This window comes from Episyrphus balteatus, chromosome 1, assembly GCF_945859705.1.
Source record: "Episyrphus balteatus chromosome 1, idEpiBalt1.1, whole genome shotgun sequence".
In the NCBI taxonomy this organism is placed as follows: Eukaryota; Metazoa; Arthropoda; class Insecta; order Diptera; family Syrphidae; genus Episyrphus; species Episyrphus balteatus.
In genome coordinates, this window is record NC_079134.1 from 115,474,175 (window position 1) to 115,490,630 (window position 16,456).

Sequence of the window (16,456 nt, forward strand, 5' to 3'; positions counted from 1 at the left end):
TTCCCAATTTCAACCAAGAATGTGGATTTTTTTTTGGCAAATAATGTGCTAATCCCAAAATATTACATCATTTTATTTTGGGCATTTGATTAGTTTAAGAAAATAACTAAATAAATATATATAATGTTTAAGTACACATCTACCTTATCGTACTGCAATTTTGTATGGTTCATTTAAAAATTGTGCGAAGCACTTTTCTTGTTTGAAACAGCTTAAAATATTCGTCAATAAAATTAATATTTCATTTGATAAAAAAAAATGTTTTAATGAAAAGAATTATTTATTCATATTTGATATACTTTTAATCTACTCGTATCTGAAAAAGTTTCGGGGTACAGTTGAAAAAAACAATTGGGGCCATACTCACCGTTAACTTAAAAGAGGGATGAGGAATGAAAGAAGAAGCTCGCGAAGGTAAGTTGGTTTTGTTAGCTGCGGCCATTAATAACAGGAAGGGAAAGTACTGAGCCAAAAACGATTTTCTGTCCCGTCGTATCAGTCTTTGGCATTTTTAAGGAGTGTATCTATTTGTTTAACAAGATTGAAACATTTTTAATACAAATAACATTTTAAAACATAAACTGTTTTCATAGCTCTATTGATATGGGTGGAAATTCGTTTTATCACTAATATCGTTTTCGTTTGGTCGTCCGAGACTCTCCGGAATTCATTCCAACGATTCTGAAACAGTTCGTTTGGCACTCAATGACAGTTCTAATTCTGAAAAGAAGAGAAAATCGATTCCGGATTTTGAGGCAGAATCAAAACGAGAATCACGCACACATGTTCACACTTAAGACGTCAAAGTAATGGAATGTTATTGTTTGTTTTTCATTTCTGAATATTGAGATTTTTTACTATTCCAAACTTTAAATTATATTGAAGTAAAGTAAAGAAAAGATTATTTGGAGTTTCACAAATACAAAGAAACCCAAACTTCAGAATCAAAAAGAAGTATCCAAGTTTGTTCGTTTGGAATTCCGGATCGGACAGTCCCGGACCGTTCTAAGAATTACCAAACGAAAACGCTATTAGTTCTTTCTGTACCTGTTGGCAGTAAAGTAATGGCCACAGCTAACAAAACCATATTAAAAAGGACTTTAGATTAATGCCAAGACAATGTCTAAGTCCTACAAATCATTTTTTATGTAGAAGGACACTGTCCTAGTTCTCACAAAGTATCGATAAAAACATGTAAAGAAAGTCAAAGTTTAAAAAAATTACGTTGGCAACCTTGCTCCTACAGCTTTACTGGCTGAATACAATGGTGTAGCTGTGGCTGTAGCTTGTAGAACTGTCAAAATTTTACTGAGGGAAACAACAACAAAAGTTGGCGGCAGCTGAGCAAAAAGTTGAGAATTCTTCAACTTGCGCTACAAGCTACAGCCACAGCTACACCATTGTATTCAGGGGGTTAAGTGTAACAGTAAATGTGTGGGATTAACTTCCATGGACAAATAATGAAGGTAGAAAGCTTTATCTGCAGAAAAAGACGTCAAATGATAGCATCGAAGCCCCTGGGATTACGTTTCATTAGATCTGTTTCAATTTTCTCGACTATTCTTTAAAAAGTCGTATTTCTGATTAAATTCTTACTAAATAGGAGGCGCTAGAAGCTTTAAAATTATTTGGTTGACTTAAAAAAAAATAAAAATTGTTTTCGTTGAAAAAATTTGTCAAAAAACTTGTTTTAGCCAAAATAAATGGGGTGAGGCTATCCTGGGGGGTCATTCCGTAATTTTGAAAACGATAATCGAATCGATGATAATCGTTTTATAGTTTGAGAATCTTTAATGCTATTTTAAGTCAATTCTGATTCAATATTTCCTAAATAGTTTATATAAATAAAAGTTTTCGTATCCTTAGAAGTCGTATTAGTCTAGGTGATTCAGCAGTTGCCTCTTACTCGGGTATCCGAGGTTCGATTCGAGAAATTGAAATTGTTTTTTTTTTTTTATTTCCTCAATAATCGTCAATAAATAAACGATAGCTAAATATGTAGGTCTCGTTTTTGGATAATTTATTCGTTTTTGGATGCAATATTTGATTTTTTTAAAAGTGTTTATTAATTTATTCCAATCACCGATTAATTTGCTAACTCCACTAATAATTTCTACGAATAACCATAATGTTAGAGTAAATTATTTTAATATTTGTAACAAAACACTGCGCATTTTCCAAAATTATATTCAATGTATGTAAGTTTTGACTTTTGGGTCATTAAAAAAATTCATATTGATCCAACTATAGCAACATTTTTCGACGTTTAAACGCATTAATTTTGGAAAATGAAAATTTTCAAAAATTATATAGGTACGATACGATTAAGAAGGCAACTTAGAGTCAAATCAAATCCTTTGTCTCTTCCAACGCATATATAAGTGTACATGACCATTTTGATAATAATTCTCACATATTTTTCAAAACTTTCGCCTATCCAAGCGTATAAGTATTAGAAACTATTAATTTAAACAACGGCCGCCGTTCAACATACATTCCGCCTATATCTTGTATTAAAAAACGAATAGTTTTTCGATACACATAATAAAATAATTTACTCAAACATTATGGTTATTCGTAGAAATTAATCATCATTAATATTTTTTTTGTTAGTGGAGTTTGCAATTTAATCGGTGATTGGAATAAATTAATAAACAATTTTAAAAAATCAAATATTGTATCCCAAAACGAATAAATTCTGCAAAAACGAGACCTATTTAGCTATCGTTTATTTATTGACGATTATTGACTCTATTATTGAGAAAGTAAAAAAAAAAAAAAACAATTTCAATTTCTCGAATCGAACCTCGGGCACCCGAGTAAGAGGCAACTGCTAAATCACCTAGACTAATACGACTTCTAAGGATACGAAAACTTTTATTTATATAAACTATTTAGGAAATATTGAATCAGAATTGAGCTTTAAAGATTCTCAAACTGTAAAACGATTATCATCGATTCCATTATCGTTTTCAAAATTACGGAATGACCCACCTGATGTTACAAAAAAAAAAACGATTAATTTATTGAAATCCAGAAAAAAGTTCTTAGAAAACACTGTTAACTTTGAGAAATCAAGTAAAACTTTTGTACATCTCTGACACAGTAGTGTGTACTCAGTTAAAATTACAATCTGTTCGCATCTAAAAAGTGCAAAAATAAAACATAATTTTTAAAAGTATCTACTACAAAGTGTTATACTATGTTTCCACCTACGCTAAATCCGAGATTTAGCTAAGTAGATTTAGATTAAATCTCGAGATTTATTTTAAATCTACTTCGCTAAATCTTAGATTTGGGTTCAGCTACCCTAAATCTAAGATTGTCGCCTACTTTCAATCCGAGATTCAGAATAAAACTCGAGATTTGTGCTAAATCTACTTAGCTAAATCTCGGATTTAGGATAGGTGGAAACGTAGTATTACGGACTTTCTATTCTGTTTAACAAATTTAACTTTAAAAAAATGTTTTACAATTAAATTCACCAATATTAAGGTGGAAAATTTGTTAAAAAATATAAATAATGGGCAGATAAGAAAAAACTAGTTCAAAGAAGGCCCCCCTGACCAACACTTTTGGTACACGCTGTAAATTAAGTTAAAGATTCGTAAAAAATATAAGTAATAAGAAAATCATGACATTACGATGATAGAGAGTCCGAAAGTCCTTCTATCTGTCTGTATAAGGACCTTGTTAGAGCCTTAACAGATGGGTTGATTAACTTCAAACTTGATATCCCCTTTCTTTGTTATCCACGTAGGTATCAACAATAAAACATTTTTCCAGTTCTTAAAAGAAATTTTAGTTTTTCTGGAAACCAAAAACGTGGAATAAACAATCACAAGTCGAACTGCATTTTAAACATATTAATTGAAGTAATTTCAAGAAAACGCTTTCGTATAAAATTTTCTTGAAAGTTTTCCAGCGTTGTTTAGATGAAAAAAAAATATTTAAAGAAAGTGTAGCTTACGCAGAAGGGAACTTTTTGGACTATTTTCTTAAAAAAATTCAAATGTTAGTTTTTAAACAAGGTTTTTCTTTTGAAGGAATAACTGTTTTTTTGTTCTAAATCATTATTGACGGTACCTGCGATAATACGGGTTTTTTAATTTCTGATTTTCTCCCAAACAACATGGGCCCTATTGTGAATCTCTAAAGGAATGTTGTTTCCCTCGGCTCGGAATATTTTTTCCTCTCGGAATTTTTTGTGCGGTCGTGAATCTCCCTAGGAATTTATTTCCAAGGAAAAAAAATCCTATGAAATGACAGCTAAATTTCCCTGAAAAATTTATTACCGATGCCAATAAATTCCGAGGGAAACTTTTCAGAATCATTTTATAGTTCTTATATTTATAAAGTGGAAAACATTACCAGAGAAATTTTTATTCAATTTCCCATATCCCCATATCACTTTCAGTGAAATTTTTTCTTCAAAATCATTTACAGTGCCATGCAAAATAATAGGTGCGAAGACGAAATTTTCAAAAGGTTTTGACTTCGTTTGGAACTAGCGAAACAAGTCCCACCAAAATGACTCAGAATATATGTCACATATTGTTCTTTTTTAAGATGAGAAGTTGTAAATATTCTTAAAAAAAAGTAAACCCTTATACAACAATGATGAGACAGATTGATTGTTCTCACAACGAAACAAGTCAAAGTTGACCTATCGGCGCTGAGGAAACTATTCAAAAGCTAAAAAAATTTAATTGAAATATTTTATTTTTTTATTCTAAAAAACTTCTTTTATTAAGCAATGATTAAATAATCGATTCCAAGCATAAAAAGTTGTCAAGCACTCAGCTGTTTTGTTGTAACACATCGCAACCGCACCGATGAGTTTCCAATATTTATCACCATCTTTTTCGCTACTTAATACCTAAATATCTAAAAGGGTTCCACGTGTTTTTTTGGCTGGTACTTCATCATTTATTTTGGTTCTTGCTCCTACATCTGTGAGTTTACCGCCTTTTCTGAGTAACTGTTTTTCAATTATTCTAGCATTATTAGCATAACTATCAGCAACTTCTCTCTGAAAATAAATTGATATGAATATAATCAGACTCAAATGTCATACACTGAAATATTACCGCCTCGATCTCGTCTTCCTCTTCATCAATCGTTGATACAGTGACTGAACTGAATTTTCCCATATTCTTTGTGTGACGCGTTACCATAATCTTTTGTGAGGGGCCTGCTTCGTTTGGATCTGGAATAATATCTTCTGACTGTTTCAAAGATCTTATCTGAGTTTCGTTTTTGGTTTTAACTAAAGCTCCTTTTAAAATAAATGTGACAGGTGAATCAGGAACGTGTCGGTAGTAAACAGGTAGATTGCAGGATTTACACTAGAATGGAAATTTTTTTAAAACATTTAATACGCTCACACACAAAAAAAAAAAACAAAAAATAAATAACCAACCTTTTAGTTTATAAAAAACAAGATTTTCTTTTTAAAATACTTGAAAAAACAACACACCTTATAAATGAATTTTACATCTTGATTTATAAAGTTAAACAGGCCCCAGGAATTAAAAAAAAATATTATGGATTTATTTTTTTGATTTAAATTTCTTAACATCCAGATGTATTTTTAAACTAGTGAATAATATGGCTATAAATGTTTAAGAACATAGACATTAGGCGTGTTTTTTTGGCAGAGCTATCGGCAGTAGGATTTCTCAAATATCAACATTGACCAAAAATTCATATGCACGCACCAAGAGAAAGGAAAACATATATTTATACACTTCATCAAATTTCTATCCGCAGCTTTGTTTAGCTTCTATTCCTATCGGCAGCTGCGTGTTGTTTTTGTAATGCATATAAACGCCAACTGCGGATACGTATAGCAATGCCAAAAAAACACAGCTATTATGTTAGGGAATTTAGGTGATGCATTTAAGATTATTAACATGTTAAATATTTAAATGTAATTAAACTTATTAAAATTAGCGGGTGTTCACCCCTAATTGGGCTTATACTACTTTCATTAATAATTCAAGTTATAAAAAAAAGAAATAAAACAAAGCTTAAATATAAGTCCATATTTTTATAGAAATTGTTTTACTATAATTGGATTTTTTAAGTTTTAAAAGTAAAAATAAATTAAAAACCATATAGCAAACCAAGTTTATAAAAAACTGGATTTAATTATTTTGTTAATAAAATTAAATTTAAGCTAGACTTCGTTTAAAATATATAATAAAAATGATGTTTTGGGTTTAGCATAACATAATAAGAGGATGGAATACCATCGAAGGTGATGGTATTCAGAAAGGGTGGTGGAAGAGCAAGTGGACGGGAACGTTGGACATACAATAACGAGAGAATCGAAGTCGTTAATGAATACAAATATTTAGGAGTCTATATTACGAAAAATAATAGTATGGAGAGACATCTCAAAGAAAAATTACAAAAAGCAAAAACCACAATAAACATTGCATGGAGCAACATTTTTAATAATAAACATATAGCCCACAGCAGCAAATACAAAATATTTGAATCAGTAACTGAGTCAACATTGTTGTATGCAGCGCAAGTGTGGGGAGGTAAGAAATATGAAACCGCGGAGAAACTCCTTCGTTATTATATTAAAAAGATATTTCGGCTACCACATAATGCACCAAATTACATGATAATGCTAGAAACTGGTATCTCTCCTCTATTTATCAAAACCTTAAAATTGCAAGTTGACTACATATGTAATGTCCTTGAATTGACAGATGAACGTCTCCCAAAAAGAGCAGCACTGCAAGCTATAAATAGTAGATCTGGTTGGTTTCAAAAGTGGTTGGAGTTAGCTGAAGAGTGTAATATAGATCTTGGACGCCCGAGTGGGAACTCAAGTTGGAAAGCATCCTTGTATCAACTAATTTCTGTGATAGATGAAAGATTGAGACTGAAGTTCTCAACGGAAGCGGAAGAATCCATCTACAGGTTGATACAGTAAGCTAGACCACAACCTCAAAGAAAAGAATTATTTCAGTGATGATTACACGACGGATCAAATATCAATGATGTTCAGATTACGAGGTGAGCTCCTCAGCCTCAACTACATCCCCCACCGTGATGATTTGCCCATATTGTGCGAAATGTGCAATATGGGAGAAAGAGAAGATATTTATCATTTTATCGGTAGATGTCCTGTTCTGCGAGAAACAAGGAGATGTATTTTTGGAAGTGATTTCCTATCCGAAGAGCGTACGAGACAATATCTTGATCAAATAAATGTACCCATATTGTACCAATTTTGCAAAATAGCACTAACTTATAGAAACAGAATTTTAAACGAAAATTTCTAATTAGAATTGTAACTTATTAAATTTTTTAAATGTTCATTTTAGTATAAAGTTGTCATTCAGGCAGACGGCAAAAAAGCCATGCTTTACAGATTTTTAAACTTGTAAAATTAATGTAAATACAATTTATAGAAATAAAGAAATCATCTTATCTATCTATCTATCTATCTATATATTTTTTAATTCACTTTTAACTTATTTTTTTCCAAAAGTGGACTTAAAAAAACGGCTCATATTAATGTAATAATTTTAATAAATAGCACAGCTTATTATTAGGGCTCAATTATAGCTATCAGTAAAATCCATCAGTAAAAATTCTGTTTGGCTATTTTTAATACTTTAAGATTCTAATTTATGCAAAATATTGATGAAATAAATTAAAAACACATTTTCACTAACTTTTTGAAAAAGAAGCAACGCTTTTGGTGTTACATTTTAGTCACAAATACATTTTATAAATTTTACTGATGAAATTTTATTTTACTGAACAGTAAAATTTATAAAATGGGTTTGTGAATGAAATTTAACACCAAATGCATTGCTTCTTTTTGAAAAAAATAGTTAAAATAAGCTCCCAACTTATTTTATCAATATTTTGTTCAAAATAAATGTTTAAAGTATTCAAAATAGCTAAACAAAATGTTTACTGATGGATTTTACTGAAAGCTATAACAGAGCCCTTATTTGAATTCAAAAATATCTAATAGCTATTTTCTATTTCTGTCTAAGCAACCAAGATTATAGCAAGTTTCCTAAAAAGCCTTTCATTTCTGAGCAAATGTCGTGAACAAAATAATTTTGAAAAGTCGTAATTTTTTCGACTTACGGAATGCAGTATGAAAAAAAATTACGTTAGTTCACGACAAAACGCGAGTGACAGTAGTTGAAAACGACGCTTTTTTTTATTGTACATATTTCAAACATTCCAAGAACCTATATAGCTAAACCATTGCTAAAGACCAGGAATCGCCACTAAATCTATCATGGTAATCCTATGTAGTAGTTGATTATAAAAAGAGTTTGAAACCCTAGATATCACACAGCCCAATACTGTTATTCAATCAAACACCAATAGAAGGTAGAGTGAAAGTAAATTGGATTTGTAAATCGGATCAGAAATTCATGTGCATTGACCGGGGTAGTATGTAGTTGAATTATAAACAGACCAATAATGTTACCGGCTTCATATGGATTTTGAAATAGAAAACAATTATACGCAACTTTAATTGACCAGTAAAGCCCTCTCTCTAGCAACTAAGGGGTCCATATGTATATAAGACCCTTATCATCCCAGTCCTGCCTGCTACATGGTGCAGAAGCATGAACTTTAACGAAGGCGGATGAAAACATCCTGGATTGTTTGGAAATAAAAGTTCTTCGTGCGATTTTTGGTGACGTGTGTAGATTATTAGAGATACAATCATTTTTGAATCTCGTTCAAAGGCAAGAAAAAGATCAGAGTCAACGAAAAAGAATGCAATGTTTCGGAAATCAGAACATCAACAAAACATATTGAAATAGAAATAAAAAAATTAATTTATTTGAAACCAAAAAGAAAAGAATCCCAAATGATTGAAAAAATGAATGATTGAAAGAACGAGTCATTGAACTGAACGACGACATCTAAACGATTGAATCTTTTAAAATGAACGATTGACACAGCTCTACTGGCACCGCCTGAGATAGCTAGGTCACGTGGAACGCATAAACAACAATGTTCCGACGCGGAAAGTTTCCGACTCCAACCCAGAGGGACGACGCAGTAGATGAAGACCTCGTCTGAGGTGGGGCAACCAAATGGAAGGGGACCTCAATCAACTTGGCGTGCGAAACTGGAAGCAGCGAGCTAAGGATAGAGCTGGCTGGAGGAGCTTGTTGGTCGAGGACCAAATCCACAGCGGATTGTAGCTGACTTATGGCCCTGGTCACACTCAGTAAGTATACGCAAATTGTGAATCTAATATGTCTTACATGTAATCGAAACTGCCTTTCAATTCCCTTCTCTCCACGATCTATGTAAACTGTTTCATCAACGTTGTATGTTAATTTGTGTGCTCTTAGTTTGCCGTCTATAACTCTAGCTCCATCGGTCGATCTAAGAGGCAATTTCTGGATGTCACAGTCTGCAATAAGGAAATTTGGTGGCCTAGTTTCTCTATTAGTTAATGTATTTATATTCACCCAAAATCAGAGACAGCTTCCCACAAAGACAGTAATATATATTTAAAGGCTTTTCATCATTATATTCTTCTTGATCTTTAGAATCAGAACATACAATACTACGTGATACTACTTTTGGCATATTTTTTTATTTAATACAAACAAAATAACATAAATAAAATTAATACAACATGCCGCCTCGACAAACTTCTTATAGCCGCGTTCAATTTCTAAAAATCTGAATTCTGAAAAGAAACTTATGTCAAAAGTCATACTAGAGATGGGTGTAAGACAAAGTGTATCGAAAACTGCGTATATTTCGATAAATGCTTTGACTAATTTAATTTCAATATATTGATTTTTTCGAGAGTAGAATTAGATTTGTAATTTATCAGAGTTGGTGTGTTAAGCCTGGTACGCTGTTCGCGCTAAATTTTAGCCAACATAAAATTCCCATACAAGTTATCGATAATTTGTATGGGACTCATTTTAGCTCGGCTAAAATTTTTCGATAATTTGTATGGGAGCTAAAATTTAGCGCGAGCAGCGTACCAGGCTTTATCGGCTAATACGACTGTCAGTACTTGATAGCTAAAATCTATGTACAATTGAAAGGTTGCAAAGCCTGATACGCAGATCGAGATCAATTTTAGAGCTATAATTCCCATACAAATTAATGATAATTTTTATAGAATAAAATTTAGCTCGTCTAAATTTTTTCGATAATTCATATAAAAGCCTGGTACGCTGCTCGCGCTAAATTTTAGCTCCCATACAAATTATCGAAAATTTTTAGACGAGATAAAATGCATCCCATACAAGTTATCGATAATTTGTATGGGATCCATTTTAGCTCGGCTAAAATTTTTCGATAATTTGTATGGGAGCTAAAATTTAGCGCGAACAGCGTGCCAGGCTTTAAGTCTGGTACGCTGCTCGAGCTTAATTTTAGCCGAGATGAAATCCCCATACCAGTTATAGATAATTTGTATGGGATCCATTTTAGCTCGGCTAAAAGTTATCGATAATTTGTATGGGAGCTAAAATTTAGCGCGAGCTGCTACACCAAAATTTAATTGACAGAAAAGCTGTCGAATACCTCGCAAATTACCTGAAAAAAAGTTGAAAATACAGGGAGATGGCCGAACGTGAACAACTTTCCGCCCGGAACTCACAATAGGGAAAAAGTGAAATTCAATTTTTCCGGGTGGAATCGTGTTCACGTGAAACTCACAATAGGGCTGAATTAAAAATTAACATTGACTGCTTCAATCACCCATTATATTATCTTGCCATAACAAAAAAACGGGTTTTTGATAATAAATAATGTTTATTAGTTCTTCGAACTTTTACAAAAAAGTTTACAATTTTCATGCTGTTCCTAAGAAAATTTTCACTATTAAAAAAAAGCTGTAACAATGTTATAATTTAGCATATTCGCACCTAAACGGTAAAATATAGTATTCTTAATTTAAAATAAGCATTCACTGCTTCAAAAATCTATCATATTTTCTTGGGCGATAAAATAATATAAATAATAAAAAAATCTTTATTTGCTTTGCTTTTTTTTGTTTGATTGTTTGAACTTTTCAGCGGCAAGTTTTTTCTTTTGTTCCATATCTGCTTGATCTTTTACTCGTTGGGGTATTGTGGATGATGACTTTGGTATATTGACATTTTTCCTCCTTGCTGGTTTGTCTTTCTTTTCTAATATCTCATCTGTTGATTGTCCACTAACTGAAGGTGCATTTGCAGTTTTTTTTCTTCGTGTTGTTTTTTTAGTTTTGCACACTTCTTCGTCGGGCTTGAAATCTGAGGACATGCTATTTATTGCGTTTTGAACTCGTTTACTAACTGCCATTTGTTTTGTGGAAGAAATGCTCTTGGTGGCAAAATAATTCTTTATTGTTGATTGGGTTTTTGTTTCGTTTAGTTTTTTCAAGACTGGTCCTAAGATTTCGTCTGTTTTATGTCTGGTCCAACCAAGATTCGTTCTTGCAAATTCTCGTATTGATTCCAAGTCTGGTGTGCCCCAACTAAATGCGTCTTGGCTAGTGTCCACTTTTGGATTAAGGTATGCCTCAACGACCTGTAATATAAATTTAATTTTTTATTATATTGCATACAAAATAATAGTCTAAGAGACCTAAGCTAATTTTGGCAGTGGAGGTATAAACCAAAGTACGTAATTTTATAGCTATATGCGCACTGATGTCGAATTCTAAAATTCTAAATATTAGATGCTATTTCATTTTCCCTTACCTTGAAGATACGAAATCTTGATGTATTTAGCAATTAAGATATAAGCTGTTAACGCGGCTTTTTTTGGATACTTTTTTTGTTTTAATTCTTGTTTGCTTGTTAAAATTGTAAATTTTTTAAAAGTAGAGAGGATGGGCCTTATTAATAATCAAATTTAAAGCTCGCTTAAACGTTTAACTGAATTCTACATACCTTACCAATGACCAATTTAATATTCAGGTTAAAGGCTAATTCTCGGTAAAATTTTATAGTTGAGTTTCCCAAATATAAAAATTACTGTGCAATTTGCATAGCGCTAGTTACAAAGCAATGAAATAATTTTTGTTCTCCTTAAGTTTTATTGGAATTATACTGAGATATACAGAAAACTGTTAACATAAAATCAGATGCATGATGGCAAAATAGGAATTTCACTTCATTGTAATTTGTATGGGGATTATATCGAGGAACTGTATAAAGACACGTCATGAAGAAGCAAGGTCTAGTGACAACTCGAAATCATTCTACCTATTTAATTTGCAAGAATGGAAGGAGCCTACAATTCACCACCGAGTCCGGAGATGATACTCTTTGAAAATTTGGTAATTCCTCGTAAGAGCCAGTACCCTTGAAAAAAGTGATTTTTTTTTCAGGTGGTGGAGACTGGGATACGAAGCCAGGCCTCTAGCATCATAGCCCATCGCACGAATCATAGCTCTACGGGGTACTACTTCTTTTGGCTCTATCAATTTAAGCATATCTAACTCGTAAAAATAAAGTTTGGTATTTCGTCACTAAACCACTTTAGGTACTTACCGCAGAACTTGGAAATTCACCATGCAATTCAATATTGGCCAGCTTATTTCGAAGTCGATGTCGTAAGGAACTACCAATCACTGTATTTGTTTTTGTATTGGTCCACCATTCACGAAAATGTGTTAAACTTGTTAATACAATAGATGCTTGTTGACTGGCTGCAATTTCTGTGAGATCCTTGGAAGAAAATGTTGCAAGAATTTCTAATGCAGTCACTGCACCTATTCCATTAATACCTATTGTTGAAAATACAAAAATTTAAGAATTTTTTTAATATTATTTCATATTTTAAGTTTACAAATAAAATTGATTTGAAAATAGGTACTGTAAAAAATGGAATAGCTTCAATTTAGACACTAAGGTTTTTTTCATATAGAAAAATTAAACACACACACAGTTTAAAAATCAAAATCTACTCTCATTTACGTTCCATTACTCCAGAAAAAAGGGTTAATCCGGAGTATACTCTTCAGTGAAGTGAAGGAAAATGAAATTATAAACGGTTTAGATTGTTTGTGTTGCATTGTGGTGGATTTATGTAAGTAAGTTTTTTTCGGGAAAAATCTCAAGTATCGCGTTGCGATAATGGTTTTTCTTAGTTTTTTCATTCATCAGGGAAAATGAAAAAAAACTAAGCAAAACCATTATCGCAACGCGATACTTGAGAGTATGGAAGCATACGAAAAATGAAACTTAATAAAAAATTACTTTTAAAAATTTGTATGTCGATTTAGTCCCGCAAACAGGTCTGCAGTTTCGTGTTGGGGAATAGGAGAAGAGCTATCTGAAAAGTTTTTAGCTTGCCTCAAATACCTACCCAAATTTGTGCCAGCTCTCCCACTAAAACTATCTCAAGCTAGACGTCTGAGTCATATAAAATAAGTTCGATTGTACGGTAAGAACCATACAAAAAGAAAAAACAAAAACTAATAATATTGTGCAATGTAACTTTAAAAATATTAAAGTTACAATGCAGTGCTTTTACTTACCTGTAGTATAATCACTTCCAACTAATAGCGCGAGCTGAACAAGTTTACTTCGATCGACATTAAATGAGCTTTTAATTTTTTCATATTTGAACTCCATAACATGTTTGTTTTGAGCAAAAAAGTTTTTATACACCGTTCTACCACCAAAAAGCCATATATCACTATCATCGGTAATTGTTCCGTTCGTAAGGTTAATGCTGTCAAGAAATGCACATTGTGCCTCCGCCTCCATTGGAGCTACAATAAATGGAACTCCAAATAAACGTAACAATTCCATGCATTCCGAGTTCATTTTTTCTGTTATCGTCATTCCCATTCTATCCTGTCGATTTCTTTCCTTTTCCAAATCAAGTTTTTCTCTTGCTAAATTAGATGCAATATCTTCTAGTTCCTCTGTTGATTTGTTTTCTTTTAAAGCTTTTGCTGCGCATTCAAGAGCATCTTGTGGATTAATAACGATTTCTTTAAATTCACTATTACTTTCATCATCACATTTTTCAAATAACATTTTATTGACTTTCAGTGACTTTTTAGGAGGAGAATCATCATTATTAGCAGGGCTTCGTTTTCTGGGAGTTTTTTCACTGCTGGATTTTGGTGTTTTTCGAACAAAAAATGGAGATTTAACCTTTGGAATGTCTTCAATTTTTTCACTTTTTTCTGGTGTTCTTTTAACAATAAATTTAGTTTCAAAAAAAGAAGAGATATCTTTTGTTTTTGATGGTGTCAATTTAATCGATGATTTTTGTGGTGAATCTTGATCGACGATTTGGATAATTTCGCTGCACTCGGGAACTGGTGAAGACAAATTTTCGGAATCTGACTTTGATGTTTTTTGGATTTCTTTTATCACATTATTTTCTAATGAATTATTAAGACTATCACTCTTATTATCATACACTAGTTTTTGGCTTAAGCGCTGGCTTTCATCATCTGAAATTTCAATTATTGTTGCATCAAGTTTTATATCAGATAAATTAATTTTTGTTGCTTCAGAGGCTTGTTTTTTCAAATCCTGAAAAATGTCGGATATATTTAATGATGACGGTTTTGGTTCAATATTTTTTTCTTCTATTGTTTTGAAACAATCAGCAAACATATCTTCTTCTTGATTAGCTGTTTTAGATAGATCGACAAATATTTCCATTTTCTTACTATCAGCCTCAGACACTTCAATGTTTGATATGTGGTTAATATCATTAACTTCTTCCATTTCGGAATCACTATCTGAAATGATTCCTACTTCTAAAGGTTCTATTGGTGTTTGTTGATTTTTTAACATTTCTATATTTTCTTGAACCTTTTTAGCGGAGTCTTCATTTGATGCTATAGGTTCGTTTGAAATTTCAATGTTTGATATGTGGTTTATTTCATTTACTTCTTCCATTTCGGAATCACTATCTGAAATAATTCCTACTTCTAAAGGTTCTATTGGTGTTTGTTGGTTTTGTAACATTTTTGTATCTTCTTGAATCTTTTTAGCGGAGTCTTCAGTTATAGGTTCCTTTGTTGGTTGCAGATTTTTTATTTCTTTTATATTTTCTTGTATATGTTTTGTATCAATTTTTATAAAATCATTAACTGCTGTGATGTCATGATTTTTATCCTGTAAACTTAAAAACGAATTATTGAGTATTTAGTAGTTGATGAAATGATATAAAAGAAGATTGAAAGTTATGAAGTTTTGTCAGATAAAATTTAATAGCAATATAAATAAACCGTTAAACTCTCCTCTTTAAGTAAACCCCAACAAATATGCTAAAACATAATTATTTTTACCAGTTCTTTTAAGACTTTTTTTAGACTCGTTTCACATTTAATCGATCTAATTTTAATTAGTATTTGCGTGCTTTTGATGTTTCCCTAAAAACAAATCTCACACCCGCACGTGTGTAAAGAGGTTTCAAAAAATTGTGCACTTTTAGGAAACATTACCGACTAAATATGTATTAATCCGACATAATTTTCTGAACGGAAATTCAGTGAGACCTTAAAACGATTGGGGAGATTTTCCTTGAATATATTTCCAGTTAACTTTCCAACAAAATAAACTATGTTGAAAAGAGACTAGAAACTTGACTAGAAACATGACGTTCCCAATTTTGTCTAAATTCAAACTTTACGAATGGAACCAAGGTTTGAAACGAGCCTTCAAGTTCTCGCATCAGCCAAGAAAAATGGCTGAAGGATTTACATTTTCTCAATAACGGCCATATAATTCACTTGTTTAAAAAATATGTACATCTGGATATAAAGAAATTGAAATGTCAAAAATAAATCCAAATCCATAATATTTAAGGCTTGGCCACACCGGAGGGTATGCGGTAGCGGTACGGGTAGCGGTAACGATATTTGTATGAAAAAAATTCCACATCTGAACGTTGATATGTCAGTTTGGAACTTTTTTCATACAAGTACCGTTACCTTTACCCCGTACCGCTACCGCATACCCTCCGGTGTGGCCAAGCCTTTACTATCACCCAGAGAAAAAAATAGTAATTTTTAAATTTTTTAACTACATATTTTCATAGTTAAAATCTGAAACTATTATGGATTTGAATTTATTTTCGACATTTGACAATTTTACATCCAGATGTATTTTTTAAACTAGTGAATAATATGGCCTTAAGAAACAAACAAAAAAAAAAGATTTTGCAAAGTTCTATTAAAAGATAACGGCCCGTATGCATAAAAAATAGTAAATACTAGCAGTATGAAATTAATAAGTATAAACTAGGTTTGATATACACAAAACTTTACAATTTTTCAAGTAAAAGCATTTACTATTTTTTATGCATATGACCCAACATTAGGGTTACTAAAATTTTTTGTTGTATTTTTTTGTAGGTACTCTTACCTCCCCAAATGTTAGTGATTGACAAGAAAGATCCCTCCTGAAATTTAAGCACAAGGGCTTAATTGTAAAAGGTCGGTATTTGTTTTTAGTTT

General features: G+C 31.9%; 2 protein-coding genes across 3 annotated transcripts in view; both read right to left on the reverse strand.

Annotated features, from left to right (window-relative positions):
* Positions 1-4,732: 4,732 nt before the first annotated feature.
* LOC129916580 (STING ER exit protein) lies at positions 4,733-9,696 on the reverse strand. Its single transcript, XM_055996605.1, has 4 exons — positions 9,483-9,696; positions 9,273-9,424; positions 5,091-5,348; positions 4,733-5,032 (listed from the first exon to the last, which is right to left on the reverse strand). Exons 1-4 carry the CDS (start codon positions 9,601-9,603, stop codon positions 4,880-4,882), a joined length of 684 nt encoding a protein of 227 aa, XP_055852580.1. The 5' UTR covers positions 9,604-9,696; the 3' UTR covers positions 4,733-4,879.
* A 1,090-nt stretch (positions 9,697-10,786) lies between these two features.
* The window catches only part of LOC129916560 (DNA excision repair protein ERCC-5), a 31,987-nt gene continuing 26,317 nt past the window's right edge, over positions 10,787-16,456 (reverse strand). For both annotated transcript variants that reach the window (XM_055996582.1, XM_055996572.1), the window contains exons 4-6: positions 13,508-15,120; positions 12,519-12,754; positions 10,787-11,550 (exon numbers count right to left, since the gene is read on the reverse strand). In XM_055996582.1, coding sequence (XP_055852557.1) covers positions 11,011-11,550; positions 12,519-12,754; positions 13,508-15,120 — 2,389 coding nt within the window. In that variant the 3' untranslated portion in view covers positions 10,787-11,010. The remainder of the gene's footprint in view (positions 11,551-12,518; positions 12,755-13,507; positions 15,121-16,456) is intronic.

Excerpts from the sequence above, each read along its gene's own strand:
- LOC129916580 (XM_055996605.1), bottom strand. The coding sequence starts at position 9,603 with ATGCCAAAAGTAGTATCACGTAGTATTGTATGTTCTGATTCTAAAGAT. Across the intron at positions 5,349-9,272 it reads AAAGGCAGTTTCGATTACAT|TGTAAATCCTGCAATCTACC; the intron begins GTAAGACATATT and ends TTTCCATTCTAG. Across the intron at positions 5,033-5,090 it reads AGGAAGACGAGATCGAGGCG|AGAGAAGTTGCTGATAGTTA; the intron begins GTAATATTTCAG and ends ATTTATTTTCAG.